We start from the raw sequence: 17,521 nt of genomic DNA, 5'->3' as shown, positions 1-17,521 counted from the left end.
ATTTTATTAAACCAGAATTTAGTGTTTCTTTAAGTGTTTCATTTTGTTCCCTTACATGAGTTTATATGGAATATTTTATATGATGTCAGATAGCTTGTATTGCTTGCACGCTTCTAATTCTGCTTTTTTTGTTCGCTCCTTAGAGCTTTGGCAGTGAACGAGTCAATACTGCCAGTTACAACTCTGCGGCTTCCAGCTCTGGAGCTTTTCTTGTTCACTATCTGCTGATGGAAGAGCAAGCTGATGCTTGGGATATCTGTAGCAGCCAAGAAGCAGCTTCTCTGTAGTCCTGATACACTTCAGAATTACCTTCTTAGCTAGCAGGGAGCCTGAGCTGCTGCTGAGATGTGCATGATGTCCTTTAAGGTATGTCATCCTTATTTTACATTGAAGACTTGTTAGCAGATAGCTGCAGCACATGCAGGGTGATGCCTCATGATCCAGACTTACAGGCCTTGTTGTGGGATGGTAGCACCATGCAGACAATGCTGGGAGGCCCGAGTCACTTTATATGCTGCACAAATGAGCCAGCACTTATCCTTCAGAAGGAAAGATTTGGAAAATGGCTGTGGTCCACACATTTATAGAAATAAATACCAAATAATTAAAACAGTCTGTTTATCATACTGTTCAGAAGTATAGTATAAGCGTTGTTGCATTAGTTCTTGTTTTATTAAAAAAGTAATTTAATATTTTATGAAAACTGCTTTGGCTTTATTTTTTCCTGTTCTCTCTTGGACAATCACAGTGAAAAAAGTAAAATTACAAACCAATATTTTTAGTTTTATACAAAAATTTCCAAATTAATGAAAATGGCCTTAGCTTTTTCTATTACTAATTTCTGTCAGGCTGTTGATTATATTGCTTGGAGGACTGAAGTCTGACCATTCAGGTATAACTACAGTATGTTCTACTGTATGTACACACTGCTATACCTGAATGGTCCTGCTGTGATACCAGATTTCACCAGCTGGGGGAAAAGAGGTAACAATTGTGATAGAGGGAAACTATGTTACTGTGCAATAGTCTCTTTTTAATAATGCTATACATCCCTACCCTAAAAAAATAGATAGTGAGTGTGTACTTATTTAAAATCTGTTTATGAACCCTTGAATTAGTAGTTGGTGTTTTATGCATAATATTTGTTTATCATTTATAATATTCAAAGCTGAAATGCGGGTATGGCAGTTTTTACATACTGTAGGTGCATTAGTCCAGCTTGGATGTAAGCATGTATGTGCCATAACTGTGGGATACCCCTGATGTAGGCACTGCAATTACAGTGATTGCCATTAGCTTCCAGGTCCCGCGCGCATGAATGAATGAATGAACGAGTGAATGCAGTGTTCTCTGATTGGACGAGGTGGAAGTGAGGATGTGCCATGCTTCTTCACCTTGTCCAATCAGAAAACACATTGCATTCCTTGAGAGAATGGCACCAAGCAGGCAACCTCCTATGTTCACATCTGCTTGACACAAGGCCCAAAAGCTAGTGGAGATCACTGTAGTAGTGGTGCCTATTATAGTGATTTCTAACTTCCAGGAGAATCCCTGTTCTGCTACCTCCCTCTGTCTTCTAGAGACTCCTGGAAGTATGGTGGGAGGGGCAGAACAGGCAGTCTGGATATTTATGGGGCTCTGGCCAGTCCCTGGTGTGGTGTGCCAAGAAGGTTGGGAAAGTCCACAAATATTCTGAGGCCTGGCATCAAGGTGCAGAGCAGGGGTGGACTGACCATTCGGGCACTCAGGCACTGCCCAAGGGCCCCATGCCACTAAGGGGCACCATCAGGGTTGCCAGCCTCGATAAAACCAGGGACAGTATGTAAACATCTGTGTTTTTAAAAAACCCCAAGATTATACCTGCCCTGCTTCTCCAGTACCTTTTCAGTGTGTGTATGTGTATTCAGTGTGTGAATACTGTGTGTGTATATTGTGTGTCTGTGTGTGTATACTGTATGTGTGTGTATACTGTGTGGCCCCATAATCTATTGCCTGGGGGATCCATAATCTCCTATTGACCTGGGGCCCCATAATCTTCTCCTATTGCCCTAGGGCCCCATGAGTTGTCAGTCCGCCCCTGGTGCAGAGTTCCAGGGTGCAGCCTTCTGGAGGAGACCCCTGCTCAGGGCCTCTGCCCCTGGGGAAAAACAGTTTTACAGTTTTGGGGTATCCCTTGCACCCCATCTCTATCCAAGTTCCTGTTCCCAATAAAATCCCAAAAGTACCCCCCTAGACTGATTCTTGAGCCAAAGGAAGAATACTAAAATTCTGTGTGCCTGGCCGTGCTTGCTGTGAGTGAGGGAAATAGGCCCACATAACCAGCAGCTCCTGTAGGGATCCACATACTTAGATTTGTCCAACCTAGACCAATGTAAATATTGCCATACCTGGAAATCATTTTAATAGTGGGGGTATAAAAATATATATTTTTTTATTATGTAATACAATAAAAACAACAGCTAACCACTTCAGCCCCAGAAGGATTTGCCCCCTTAATGACCAGGCCATTTTTTGCAATACGGTACTGCGTCGCTTTAACTTACAATTTTTGCTATAATAAATATCGCCAAAAAAAACAAAAACAAATTTCTTCCTCAGTTTAGGCCAATATATATTCTTCTCCATATTTTTGGTAAAAAAAATCGCAATAAGCATATATTGATTGGTTTGGGCAAAAGTTATAGCGTCTACAAAATAAATTTATGCCATTTTTATTATTATAATTTTTTTACTAGTAATGGTGGCGATCTGCGGTGTTAGCGGGACTGCAACTTTGCGGCGGACAGATCATATACTTTTGACACATTTTTGGGACCATTGACATTTATACAGCAACCAGTGCTATAAAAATGCATTGATTACTGTGTAAATGTCCCTGGTAGGGGAAACTAGGGTGTGATCAAGGGGTTAAATGTGTTCCCTCATATGTGTTTCTAACTGTGGGGGTATGTGCCTGACTAGAGCAGGAGCCAGATCGTTGCTCCTAACTAGTATGATCTGTTTCTCCTCTCCTGCCAGAAAAGGGATGTGCGTATTTACACACACACGGCTGGTCAGCTAGTGGTTAAAATCTCATAATGGGGGTATAGACAGAAAACCTCCAGAATGCAGAGCTTATAAGCTTATATGTTATAAAGTATAGTTCCATATACAGTTAGTCTGTAGGTAAAACATTGTTGTTCTATGCGATTCGCAGGAACCCCCGCTTCATCAGGACCATATGTATATTGTAAGAAAAAAGGGGGGTAGGTGCGCTATGGACCCTAAATGTGAAATAAAGTTAAATTACTATACCAAATGTGAACAACCTAAAAAAAACAAATTGGAACCCTAGTGGTAAGAAAAGGGGCTGCCACTACCATATAAATTCACCCAGAAGGTGAAAAGACGTGAATATGTGCCAGAGGTGGTAGTAACGGCGCTCACCTACTATTAATTACACCTACTGCAGGCTCACCTGCTATTAATTACATTTTGTTTTTTCAAAGATCTGTGTGAATATGTGAAAAAAATATAAAAGGTGTAACTGAAAAGTGCCTACATGACAATGTCTCTCATAAAATGTCTCTCATAAAATAATATACAAAAATGAAAAGAAACCAATATTGTATGAGAAAAATCAAATGAATATTCTACATATATAAATCCCTAGCCATATGCGTAGAGAAAAATTGTGAAAAGACCTACTTCACATATAAACGTTAAATTCACTTATTGCGATTTTTTAAAGGTGCAAATATGCTTTGGTGCTAAACATGTATCGCATGCGCAGTACACAGGACAAGCAGATTCCGAAAATAGCCGAAGATGAACGGTGCCTGCGCCGTGAGTCCAGGTTTTAGCCCCACCATCCAAGTGGACATAGAGTTAGAATAAAAAGAGCCGAGCGAAACGAGGCCGTGCCTGAAGCGTGGCGAGCGAAGCGAGCCTGCTAGGGGCCCTCTAATATGTGCAGCCCTATGTCCACTTGGATGGTGGGGCTTGCACCTTGACTCAAGTGCCTGTGCAGTACAGGGCGGACACTTTTCGATGGCCGGACTGAATATGTCACAACACTGGCACTGCAAGGATGAATTGCTCATTTTGAGCTGGGGCATAAAAAGTAGATTCACTTACCCAAGCGGATTGGACAGTATGACACCGAAAGTCCACCACCAGATTATAGGGGAGCACCGTTCGCTGGGGGAGCAAAGCATTCCTTTGTCCTTCGCGCTGCCTCAGTTGTCACGCTTTTTGGTCTGATGTGTACTCATCTCTATACAAAATGTACTATTTTACTGCCAAAAGTGTTATGCTGCCTTAAACAGTTTTTTTTTTTTTTTCATCCAACCTCTATATTACTGCATTTGTTTTTTTGAAAAGCCAATTTAATCACTTGCTGACTGTCTTACATACTTGTACTGTGGCAGGTCTGCTCTATTGCGCAAAATCACGTACCTGTACATTATTTCAAGCAATAGCCACTGAGGGGGGCATGTGTGCCACTAGAGGTGCAATCGCACGCTGATTGGACAAAGGGGGAGCCAATCAGCGGGTCCCGCAGACCCGATGTCTGCCGGCCACCCTCAATCATTCCCGAGAGAGGCAGAATGGCGGTCTGCCTATGTAAACAAGGCAGATCGCCATTTTGACAGGGGAGATGATAGAGATCTTGTGTACCTCCTAAGCAGGAACACGGATCTCTGTCTTCACCCAGTCAGAGCAACCCCCACACAGTTAGCAACCCCTTCCCTGCCAGTGTCATTAGTATAGTAACAGTGCATATTTTTAGCACTGATCACTGTATTAGTGTCACTGGTTCCCACAAAAGTGTCAAAGTCTCAGTTAGTTGTCCGATTTTACTAGTAAAAAAATTAATTAATTAATTAATTTAAAATGCCATAAAAATATACCATAGTTTGTAGACGCAAACCAATCGATATACGCTTATTGGGATTTTTCTTACCAAAAATATATAGTAGAATACATATTGGCCTAAATTGATGAAGAAATTCGATTTTCTAAATTTTTTTATTGGATATGTGTTATAGCAGAACGTAAAGAAATACAGTTTTTTCTCCTAAATTGTCGCTTTTGTTTATAGCGCAAAAAAAATTAAACCACAGAGGTGATCAAATACCACCAAAAGAAAGCTCTATTTGTGGGGAAAAAGGGGACATCAATTTTATTTGGGTACAGCGTTGCACAACTGTGCAATTGTCAGTTAAAACATTGCAGTGCCGTATTGAAAAAATGGCCTGTTCATTAAGGTGGTAAAACCTTCCAGGGCTGAAGTGGTTAAAGAAAAAATGTAGGTTAAATATAGGTTAAAAAAGCACTTGGGTGGAGGCACCGCCATCTTCGATAAGGGAATCAGGAAGTGCGGCTTCCCTGCTGCACATGCATGACTCGCGCTGCGCGATCCTACTGGTATCTGCTGTCTTCTGGGATCTGTGTGTCTCCCAGAAGACAGCGGGGGAGGGGGGGGTGTGGAGAAGGCGCCGGAAGTGGTGTAGATACCCGCGGGTGGTTCGGCTATCTATGCCCGGAAGTGGTAGCAAAATACCTGTATTAAACAGGTATCTTCTTCCCCCTCCCCCCTGAAAGGTGTCAAATGTGTCACCGGGGGGGGGGGGGGGGGGGGGGGGGTTTGAAAAGCAGAAGTTCAATTTTTGGGTGTAACTCCACTTTAACTAGAGCAATTAAGCAATTAGCTGAATTTAACTTATAAGCCTCTCACAATCCTCTATACAGAGGTACGCTTGCTGGGAAAGGAAGAGGCAGGACTGGAGCCAAGTCTAGTATGCAAATGTTTTGACAAGGAACATCCTAATAGGAAGAGAAAGGAAAGTGAGGGGAAATTTGACCTCATCAATTTGCTGCTGCTCTTTTACTGTACTATCAGCAGGCTGGAGATAGAGAGAGAACACTACTGTATTCTTGGTCATGCTGTGTGATAAAGCTGGATTCACACCTATGCATTTTTAGTGCTATTTGCATTTTGCAGATTTGCATTACAGCCCATGCACCATGGTTTCCTATGGAACACGTTCTATAGTGCAAATCTGAAAAATGCAAAAAGCACTAAAAATGCATAGGTGTGAATCCAGCCTAAAATGCAAAACAGTGCTTTTTTGTGTTTTTTTTTGGTTCAATAGATTTCAATGGTGAAGCTGCAGAGAAGCATATAGTGCATTTTTACTGCCACAATTTTGCCATGATTTGCATTTTACGTTTTTAAACCTGCCCAACAACACATTTTCCAGAAAAAAATAAATCATAAAAAACACAAAGCGCAAATAGCGGCAAAATCACAGTAAAAACACGAATCAGTGTAAAAAAAACGCAAACACAACAAAAGCACTGCTGAAATGCTCAAAAAAAACATGCATAGATGTGAATCGAGGAGCATGTTTAAAGCGGGAGTCCGCCGGGAGTGCGCGTTTTTTTTTTTTTTAAAAGCCAGCAGCTACAAATACTGCAGCTGCTGACTTTTAAAATAGTGACACTTACCTGTCCAGCGCGCCCGCGATGTCGGCACCCAAAGCCGATCTCTCGATCGTCTCTCGGGTGCTGCCGCCGCCATCTTGGGTATGGGAATCAGGAAATGGAGCCTTTCGGCTTCATTTCCCGGTTCCCTACTGCGCATGCGCGAGTCACGCTGCGCAGTGAGGATGGACCCGCTGCCTCTGGGATCTGTGTGTTTCCCAGCAGGCAGCGGGGGACTTTCAGAAAGGGGCGTAATCTACACCCCTTTCCGCAGAGAGCTATCCAGGAAGTGGGTGCAGATACCTGTACTGTACAGGTACCTGCACCCCCTCCCCCCTGAAAGGTGCCAATTGTGGCGCCGGAGGGGGGTAGGATTCCAATGAGCGGAAGGTCCACTTTAGGGTGGACCTCCGCTTTAAATATATTTTCAAATTTGAGATCAAGCTATAGTTAAAGCTGAACTCCAAGAATTATTTGCATTGCAAATTTGTTCAGCTTGGCAGATCTTGATGTCACTGCTCCTTCTCTCCACCTTGGCGGTGGCTGCCCCACTACACTCTGACCATCTGTGGTCAGTGTGTAGTAGGGCAGCCACTCACATTGAACCTAAGCAGAACCTAGAAGATTGCAGCTAGCACCAACTACTACAGTGATTTCCAGCTTCCCGATCTGTCCTTCAAGTAACAGTAATGCATACTGACATGGTGCCAAACAGGAACAATGTATGTATGCAATACAAATGTTTAGATTTACTCATTTAGCAAATTCAGTAAATTTAATATGGACATTTCAGATTGTATAATTAGAAGTATGAGCTCATCCGCTGTGGTTCCTTGTTGGGAAGAACAGTTCTTGAAATATTGCGAGAAGCTTTTATAAAGCAAATATATGGCCCTAGCCTTTAAATAAAAATAAGGGGGGAGGGGGGGGTCAGTAGATTGTCCTTTTTATTCTGCAACATATTCTCTCTCAAGCTTATATAGTTAGAGTTCACTTGACAAATTACCAGTCCACTTGGCCAAAGGACTTTTACACACCTGTTGGAAAAAACAGTACAATGATGGCCCCCAGCCAGGTGAAATTGACAGACTGAGAAGTTTTAGCTTTGGTTTACCTTGGGGACATGAAACTTACTTGGGCCAGGCACTTATCAGAAGGTGGAAAGAGGAACAAATCTATTGGTTAGGATTTTTTAGAAGATTTTTTTTTAATCTACATTCAGTGAAGATATGACCTAGTAATTTGTACAATGTAAAGGCTATTTTACTAGTTTGGGATTATGGCTACTTGGGTTTTATGTAATTTAGAGAAAAGGGTGACCCTCAAGGTGTGACCTTTGGGCCTGAGTGAATTTGTTAGCCAGTATCTTTTGTAATGACTTGTAATATGCCACAGTAAATCCATCTGGCCTGGGTTCCTTTCCAGATTGCACTAAGGGTACTAGTGCACTAGGGTACACTTAAAATCATGTCTCAAGGATTAACCCTTTGTTTTCCTGTCAAACTTAAATTGACCCTGTCAAGTTAAAAAAAAATCCAAATTGATGGTTTTTGTGATAAACGAGCCTTTATACTCAACTCTCCAGTTGTGTGTGTCTCCTACCAGTGCTACAGCCTTTAGTTTTTAGTACTCAACACTTCACAGAATACTGGATGCCCATGTCTCTCAACATGTGCATGAGTCCTGTAGGGGTTAGGGGAAGAAACCACAGCATCAGGTGAAGGACAGTAGCATCTGACACTCCTGGAAGTGTCAATAGTGCTTAAAAGTCTCAGGTAAGCTACAGGGCTGGAAAGGAGGGAAGGTAAAAGACATGGGTCAATGGAGAGCAGAGAACAAAAACAGGATCCTTGATATGGATTGTGTTCTAACAAGACAGAGTTACTTTAAAAATCAAGTCTTGAAATGCATATTGGGAAAACAGATAGCTGTACCTAACTCCAATCCACAGCTTTTTGTCAGTAACCTGCCAATAGGAATTTTTAAACTTATCTATCTGTAATGCATGAAAGATACTCTCAGTCTGGATAATTGTAGGTTTCATGTTTTCTCTCACATACAGACAGTCTGATATATTAAAGTGTCAATGTTATAAAGCTCCCCCCAACAACCAATGAGATTCAAACTGCCTTGAAAGTCTGAATCTGCTTGATAACAAATCAGGCAGAAAAGATATGGACAGCACAGATATGGGGAGTTGACCTACACAACTCACACTTTGGAATCTGGCTGTGGTGCATAACATAGAAATCAGATCAAGCAAACTGCTTGAACTTTCCAACTTTCCAAGACTCCTGGAAAGTGTCAGCAGTCAGATCACTGGTTTAATATGTAGTCTGAAACACCTTTGGAATCTTGCAGCAAACAAAAAACAGGTACAGTGTAGTTATAACTAATTATGTTATTCCCAAAAAACGTTGAATGTTTGCCTAGCTGGTTTTTAATTTCCCAACGTAAAAACTTTAGCGGTTTTGTTTAGTAGCATAATTATGCTCAGGACTTTTAATATTGAGGTAAACCTGCGATCTGTTATCCATAAAACCTTAAAGAACAATTTAACTTCCAGTAACTTTATTTTATTCTTGAAGGAAACCCAAAAAACGACTCTTTGTATGTCAAAATATATCCCATATATGATTGAAAAAAGTTTTACTTTTACCTTTGAAGTGAAGATGCCATGAAACTAATATGTTACTATTATTTTACACAGAAGGAAACTCCTCTTGCCAATGCTGCTTTCTGGGCTGCTCGAAAAGGAAACCTGGCCCTTCTCCAGCTGTTGTTAAACAGCGGCCGAGTCGATGTGGACTGCAGAGACAGTGTATGCCCTTCATTTGTGTATGCCAAGAATTCCAGATCCCTATCTGCTTCATCAATGTGGCATAGTGGCCAGACAACAAGTCGGTTCTTATTCTTCCAGTGTCAGTACTTTAGAATGGTTAACATGGCACTAGAATGCAGTAATGGGTTTGTGGTTTATGTGTTAAGAAGCAAGGAACAATCTCCAAACCAAATATCAAACAAGCGCACTACGTAGTTGTTCAGAAAGTGCCTGATAGTTTTCCAACGCAGTAAATATTAGAAAGTTAAAAACTGCATTTCATTTGACCTGTAATAAATGCTTATCCAGACAATGTTATACAAAAAAGTCACAGCTACAGTATATGTGGTGAAATCGGTATATTATAATAAAGGAATTATCTTGAAGGTCCCATACATCTCTGCCAAATACTGCAGGTGGAAAAGGCGTCTACTTTGTCCTTAAAAAACAGTCAGTTTTTTTTTATACTCTAACCTGTACTACAGCATTGTAGTTGTGACATAGAATGCCAGGACACCTTTAAAAAAAAAGGCGTGTGCTGATTTTACACAGCAAATAAATTTCTATGCATTTTATCCTTTTATTATCCATGTGCCATGGCATAGACATAGTATGTTATTTGACAATTAAAGGATAACAGCTTAATCTGATTGGTTTCTTTGGACAAAACTTTTCCTACATGGGCCCCAGAGCAAAAATGTTATGCAATCTGGGTAAAGTGGGTGTCTGGCATACGGGTATCTGCCTTGAAACCACGTGAGGAGGGATTGCTTTGCAAAAACTGAGAGAGAAAGAGAGATTGCCCTAGAAAGATGGAGAGAGTGAGAGAAGGAGACTGACTTGAATACACCAAGAGACTATTCCGGTAAGAAAAACGCTGCTCTGGAGAAACTGGCCTAAAGAGGGAGGAAAATACTTCTGGATAGGAGAGTGAAAGACACTGCTCTAGAGAGAGAGAGACACTGGATTGATTTACTAATGGCAGATGGGTTGTTAATTGGGGAATTTCCCCCAGAGCTCAGTGAATGTGTTGGAAATTCACTTTGCATAGAATATCCAATCACATCCAAGCAAAATAAAAAAAAGAAACATACAGTACATATATTTTTCCATGCCCATGATTGGATGATGGAAGGCAGCAGAGCTTTACCTCATTTACTACGCTAAGGGAAAATTCTATTTGAAAGTAAACAGCCTATAGTAAATCAATGCCATTGCCCTATAAAATGAGATTGGCTTCCCAACTGATCTACAGAGCTGCAAAAAGAGGGTATTGCTCCATTACTTTTCCCAGCCAGGAACCGAGTTATGTGACCTGTGATGTTACTTTCAGGAGACTGGAGCTCTGCAAGGAGTCCAGGCTGAGAAGGGAGCAGTATGCCTCTCTGCAAATCCATGGTGCTCAGTACCATCAGCTAGGACAATGATAATCTTTAAAGTTGTGTCCAGTGGCGAAGCTAGACATTTTGTCTCCCGGGCCAAAGACTCAGTTCGGCACCCCCGCCCGAGAAAGAAAGCCTACACAATTACCACATAGGTGAGGTTTGAACAATTTCAAGCTTCATTTCTAAAGCACATTAAGAGGGACACCACTGGAAGAAGAAGTGAGCCAAGGCTTGCTTCTGTGTGCTCTTCTTCCTTCCTAGCGACTCCCTTCCTAATCTGCTGTAGAGCAAAGGCTTGAGATTGTAAAATACCTGGGATGCCTTTGTGTGCGTAGCGTGCCATGGTGAACAGTGGGTGTGGTTCAATAGCCTTAACAGTGGGAGGGGCTTAAAGGGGCATAGTTAAATAAAACAAAATATTTCTTGTACCCATAAAATATGCTAAACTTAATAAAACAAATGTCACTGTAAAAATATGAATTTTACCTAACTTAAAAGTGGAATGCAGGCCCTGCACTGGTCAGCAGGGACGGTGCAAGGATTTTTCCCTACACAGGTGAAAGTGAAATTTTCTGACTGTCCCTTCCATCACCGCCTGGCTACAGTCCATACCCCTCCGCTCCTGGTCCCGGATGTCCCCCTCTCTATCAGGAGCCCCCCTGTGCATAGGTACATGCATCCAATTGCATTAGGGTGTGCACCCCAAAGCAGAAACATGTGTGTGTAAACCAGGAGTGTGCTACGTAAAGAGTGCAGAGTTCAGGAATGTGATTTGTACAGCGTGTAGGGTTCAGGGGTGTGCTACGTACAGAGTGCAGAGTTCAGGGGTGTGCTACGCACAGAGTGCAGAGTTCAGGGGTACGCTATGTATAGAGTGGTGGGTTCAGAGGTGCGCTATGTACAGAGTGGTGGGTTCAGGGGTACGCTATGTACAGAGTGCAGGGTTCAGGGGTGCACTATGTGAAGACTGAGTACAGAGTTCATGGGTGCGCTGTGTACAGAGTGCAGGGTTCAGGAGTGTGCTATGTACAGAGTGAATGGTTCAGGGGTACGCTGTGTACGGTGTGCAGAGTTCAGGGGTACACTATGTACAGAGTTGTGAGTTCAGGGGTGTGCTAGGTACAGAGTGGTGGGTTCAGGGGTGTGCTATGCACAGAGTGGTAGGTTCAGGGGTGCGCTATGTACAGAGTGGGGGGTTCAGGGGTGCGCTATGCACAGAGTGCAGAGTACAGGGGTACACTATGTATAGAGTGGTGGGTTCAGGGGTGTGCTAGGTACAGAGTGGTGGGTTCAAGGGTGCGCTATGTACAGATTGGTGGGTTCAGGGGTGCGCTATGTATAGAAAGGTGGGTTCAGGGGTACGCTATGTACAGAATGGTGGGTTCAGGGGTGCGCCATGTACAGATTGGTGGGTTCAGGGGTGCGCTATGTACAGATTGGTGGGTTCATGGGTGTGCTATGTACAGAGTGGTGAGTTTAGGGGTGCGCTAGGTACAGAGTGGTGGGTTCAGGGGTGCATTATGTACAGAATGGTGGGTTCACGGGTACGCTATGTACAGAGTGCAGGGTTTAGGGGTGCACTGCATACAGGCTGAGTACAGAGTTCAGGGGTGCGCTGTGTACAGAGTGGTGGGTTCAGGGGTGCGCTATGTACAGAGTGGTGGGTTCAAGGGTATGCTATGTAGAAAGTGGTGGGTTCAGGGGTACGATATGTACAGAGTGGTGGGTTTAGGGGTGCACTATGTACAGAGTGGTGGGTTCAGGGGTACGTTATGTACAGAGTGGTGGGTTTAGGGGTGCGCTATGTACAGTGTGGTGGGTTCAGGGGTGCGTTTGTGTCTACTTATACCCCCCACACACACATGGCCTTGTTAGGTGTTCCCCCACTCTGGGGCCCCTGTAGTTACACTCTGGATATTCAGCAACTACAATAAAGCTGGCCAAACAATAGTAGATTTTCAAATCAACGTTTATATGAAAATTTGTACCAAAATTCTCAGTATATTTGACAGCTTTGAATGTTGTTCACAAATACTTTAAAAAGTTGTATGATTTTAACAATCAGTTTTGGAATGAATGAACTGAACAAAATCCACGTACACTGTTAGAAATTCATGCAATCAAGAAACCTTTCTATCCAGTTGCTTCAAATTTAGTCATCACTATGGTCAAAATGAATGTCAATTTGCCCCCCACTAATGATTAGAAAATAGTATGAACATTCCACTGGTGTAGGGCCAGCTTTACTCAGTTCCATGCATTCTTTTATTACTAATGTTGTGTGACTTCAAATAAAGTCAGTGTGGCGCAACACCTAAATCAATAACAAATAAATAGTCCAGAGTCCCATAATGTATTACACACATCAATGACTTTCCAAAAATGTATTTTTGTGTTAAATAAGTGATGAAAGATCATTATTATTAATAAGCAAACACCCTGTGTCTTCATGCAAAGTGCACATCCATCACCAGGTGAAGGACCTGGTCACCTCAATATAATTATCAATACGCTCATCAATCTGTACCTCGGGCACATCTCTCATATCCTTCTTAGTCAACACAGGGCATCCATCCCCTCTGCTTACTGGAGCTCCCCATGGATTCAGCAAAGCTACCCATGGACCCAGATCATATATCAAACAATATAAAAAGGAACAAACTTAGGGGGTTATTTACTAAAGGCAACTCCCCTTTACACTATAAGTGCACTTGGAAGTGCAGTCACTGTAGATCTGAGGGGGACATGCAAGGAAAATGAAAAACAGCATTTTAGCTTGCACATGATTGGATGATAAAATCAGCAGAGCTTCCCCTCATTTCAGAGCTTCCCCTCAAACCGACAGTGATCTACAGTGACTGCACTTACAAGTGCACTTGTAGCACAGAGTGGATTTTCCTTTAGTAAATCAACCCATAGTGTACTTTGTATAATTCTTTATTAACCACTTCAGCCCCAGAAGAATTTACCCCCATCCTAACCAGAGCACTTTTTACGATTCTGCACTGCGTCGCTTTAACTGACAACTGCGCGGTCATGCGATGTTGCACCCAAACAAAATTTACATACTTTTTTTCCCACAAATAGAGCTTTATTTTTGTGGTATTTGATCACCTCTGCGGTTTTTATTTTTTGCGCTATAAACAAAAAAAGAGTAATAATTTTGAAAACAAAAACAAAACAATGGGGGTTATTTACTAAAGGAAAATCCACTTTGCGCTGAAAGTGCACTTGGAAGTAAAGTCGCTGTAGATCCGAGGGGGACATTCAAGGAAAATAAAAAACAGCATTTTAGCTTGCACATGATTGGATGATAAAATCAGCAGCGCTTCCCCTTATTCCAGATCTACCCCTTAGATTTAGAGCGACTGCAGTTCCAAGTGCACTTGCAGTGTAAAGTGGATTTGCCTTTCGTAAATAATCCCCTATATTGTTTACTTTTTGCTATAATAAATATCCCCCAAAAATATATTTAAAAAAACAAATTTTTTCCTCAGTTTAGGCCGAAATTCCACCAGCAAAAGTCCGATGGAGCATACACACAGTCGGAATTTTAGACAAAAAGCTCACATCGGACTTTAGCTGGCAAAATTTCCGATCGTGTGTCATTAGTGTTTGGTAGAAAGAAAATATTTTCATCGTGAATTCTAGCCATGCTTCTGTTCCAGCTTTACTATTTTTCCAGGCTCTCAGCAGCAGAGTAATTCTTTCTGGATAGTTGGCATGCTTTTACAAACACCTTTTTGGAAGGGAAAAAGAGAAGGAAATTTCTGGCTCAGAAAATGTTTTGTGTGAGTCACAAAAATTTCTACCATGGAAACTTTCTCCACCCATCCAATATCATGATTTCTTGTTATCATCTCATATGTGAACAGGTTTTGTTAGCTGCCTTGTCCCCTTGGAGCTTTTAGAACAATAATAACAATCCTACAATGAGATATCTTCAGAATGATCTTAGCAAGCGCTACAGTTGTAGATAATCAGCTTTTTGGCCTATTTGGGTAGTGCGCAGGAAAAGAGTGGGCATAAGGCTGAGTTTGTTTTTAATTGTAGTCATGAGGCCATCTGGGAGGCCCTGTCACTGATAAATCATGTCTTTGTTTTTGCTGGTTGAAGGTTATCCTGTTCTACATGTGTTTTCAGTCATTCTTTCACAGAATTAATCACTGTATTTTACAGTAGTCTCTTTTATCTGAAAATCTCCAAATCTCTTGCTGCCTATACTTTCTGTGCATTCTTTGTTACAGTTAAAGTGCCAGTCAACCCAAAACATATAATTTAGTTATAGATTCTGGAGAATTAATGTGGAACTTTACTCTTTTAATCAAAATGAACTATTTTTAACCCTAATGCTAAGAAGGTATTATATTTTCTCAGGGCTTTTTTTCTCAGAGAATAGGTGCAGGAACTCCCTCCCTCCGAGTCCCCTCTTGTGTCCACATCCGAGCACCATTCCCTGGTTCCAACCCCTACCCACCTCCGAGCACCATTCCTTGGTTCCACCCCCCTCCCACCTCCGCGCACCATTCCTTAATTCCATTCCGTACTCACCTCCGACCACCGTTCCTTGGTTCCACCCCCTACCCACCTCTGAGCACCATTCCTTGGTGCCACCCCTATCCACCTCTGAGCACCATTCCTTAATTCTACCCCCTACCCACCTCTGACCACCGTTCCTTGGTTCCACTGCCCTCCCACCTCCGCGCACCATTCCTTGGTTCCACTCCCTACCCACCTCCGAGCACCATTCCTTAATTCCACCCCCTACCCACTTCCGACCACCGTTCCTTGGTTCCACCCCCTACCCACATCTGAGCACCGTTCCTTGGTTTCACCCGCTACCCACCTCCGAGCACTGTTCCTTGGTTCCACCCCCTACCCACCTCTGAGCACCATTCATTGGTTCCACCCCCTCCCACCTCTGAGCACCATTCTTTGGTTCCACCCCCTACCCACCTCCGAGCACCATTCCCTGGTTCCACTCCCTACTTACCTCCGAGCACCATTCCTTGGTTCCACCCCCCTCCCACCTCCGTGCACCATTCCTTGGTTCCACTCCCTACCCACCTCCAAGCACCATTCCTTAATTCCACCCCCTACCCACCTCCGAGCACCGTTCCTTGGTTCCACCCCCTACCCACCTCCGAGCACCGTTCTTTGGTTCCACCCTCTACCCAGCTCCGAGCACCGTTCCTTGGTTCCACCCCTACCCACCTCTGAGCACCGTTGCTTGGTTCCACCCCCTACCCACCTCCGAGCACCATTCCTTGGTTCCACCCCCTACCCACCTCCGAGCACCATTCCTTGGTTCCACTTCCTACCCACCTCTGAGCAACGTTCCTTGGTTCCACCCCCTACCCACCTCCGAGCACCATTCCTTGGTTCCACCCACCCCCGAACACCATTCCTTGGTTCCACCCCTACCCACCTCCGAGCACCATTCCCTGGTTCCACCCCCTACTTACCTCCAAGCACCATTCCTTGGTTCCACCCCCCTCCCACCTCCGCACACAGTTCCTTGGTTCCACACCCTACCCACCTCTGAGCAGCATTCCTTTATTTCTCCCCCTACCCACCTCCGAGCACCGTTCCTTGGTTCCACCCCCTACCCACCTCCGAGCACAGTTCCTTGGTTCTACCCCCTACCCACCTCTGAGCACCGTTCCTTGGTTCCATCCCCTACCCACCTCCGAGCATCGTTTCTTGGTTCCACCCCCTACCCACCTCCGAGCACCGTCCCTTGGTTCCACTTCCTACCCACCACCGAGCACCATTCCTTAGTTTCAATCTCTACCCACCCCCGAGAACCATTCCTTGGTTCCACTCTCTACCCACCTCTGAGAACTGTTCCTTGGTTCCACCCCCTACCCACCTCTCAGTAATGGACACAGAACCAAGTATCAATTTGTGGTGCTAAGTAATTTGTACGTAATTTGTTAACAATAGAAAGTAAAATAGATCCCCTGTAGCCAGCAACAATAGACTCTGAACAGCTAGCAACAATAGACTTCTCCCTCAACAGTAGATTTCAGAAACGATTGTCTCCCAGTAGCATAACAGCCCCTCCCCAGCAACAAAAGATTCCCCACCAGTGAAAACTGACCTCCCCAGCAACAATAGACTCTACCCCTGTAAAAATAGATCCCCTCCAGCAACAATAGATCCCCTAGCAGCCTGCATAAATAAACCCTCCTACATACATTCAGAGCTGGAGGTGCAGGAACTGTGTTCCCCCGCGTTACGCTGCCATTGTGCCTATGAAACGCTGCCACTGTGCCCTCAAATGCTGCCACTGTGTCATCAATTGCAGCCACTGTGCCATCAAACGCTGCCACTGTGCCCTCAAATGCAGCCACTGTGCCCATTAAACGCTGCCACTGTTCCCATTAAACGCTTCCACTCGCTCGCCGTCTGCCCGGTACTTACCCTGTCTTGGTGGGGCAGGGGGTGACAGCGACGAGCGGGGTCCTTCGTGCGTCTCCTGCTGTCCTCATCTCCCAACCTCTCCTCCTGATAGGCGTCCAATAGCGGCGCCTGACGTTTCAGCCAATCAGGTGACTGGTAACAGACCTGAGCACCTGATTGGCGGAGAGGTGATTTAGTGTTAGGAAAGTGAATATTGATTGATTGGCGCCTGAATAGGGGGTGGCAGCGGTGACCATATATAGATCCATGCAATGCATGAATCTATCTATTGGTGATAGAGGTGGTGGCAGGAGAGAGGGGGTGGCGCCCATGCGCCCTTATGGACGCACCGCCACTGTTCCACAGAAATATTGCAGTAAAGACAATTTCTTTGTTTTATCATAATGTGTGTTTTTCATTGGCCCTTGCACTTACACTATTG

General features: G+C 43.7%; 1 protein-coding gene across 1 annotated transcript in view; it reads left to right on the top strand.

Moving 5' to 3' along the window:
* Positions 1-233: 233 nt before the first annotated feature.
* Positions 234-17,521, top strand: part of ANKRD29 (ankyrin repeat domain 29) — a 76,580-nt gene continuing 59,292 nt past the window's right edge. The window contains exons 1-2 of the mRNA XM_077493953.1: positions 234-366; positions 9,179-9,289. Coding sequence (XP_077350079.1) covers positions 346-366; positions 9,179-9,289 — 132 coding nt within the window. The 5' untranslated portion in view covers positions 234-345. The remainder of the gene's footprint in view (positions 367-9,178; positions 9,290-17,521) is intronic.

Source organism: Lithobates pipiens, unplaced genomic scaffold, assembly GCF_037356315.1.
Source record: "Lithobates pipiens isolate NorthernLeopardFrog02 unplaced genomic scaffold, aLitPip1_a1.2 Scaffold_19, whole genome shotgun sequence".
NCBI lineage: Eukaryota > Metazoa > Chordata > Amphibia > Anura > Ranidae > Lithobates > Lithobates pipiens.
Note: the sequence above shows the minus strand (reverse complement) of the source record. Positions and strands in the feature narration are given on the sequence as shown.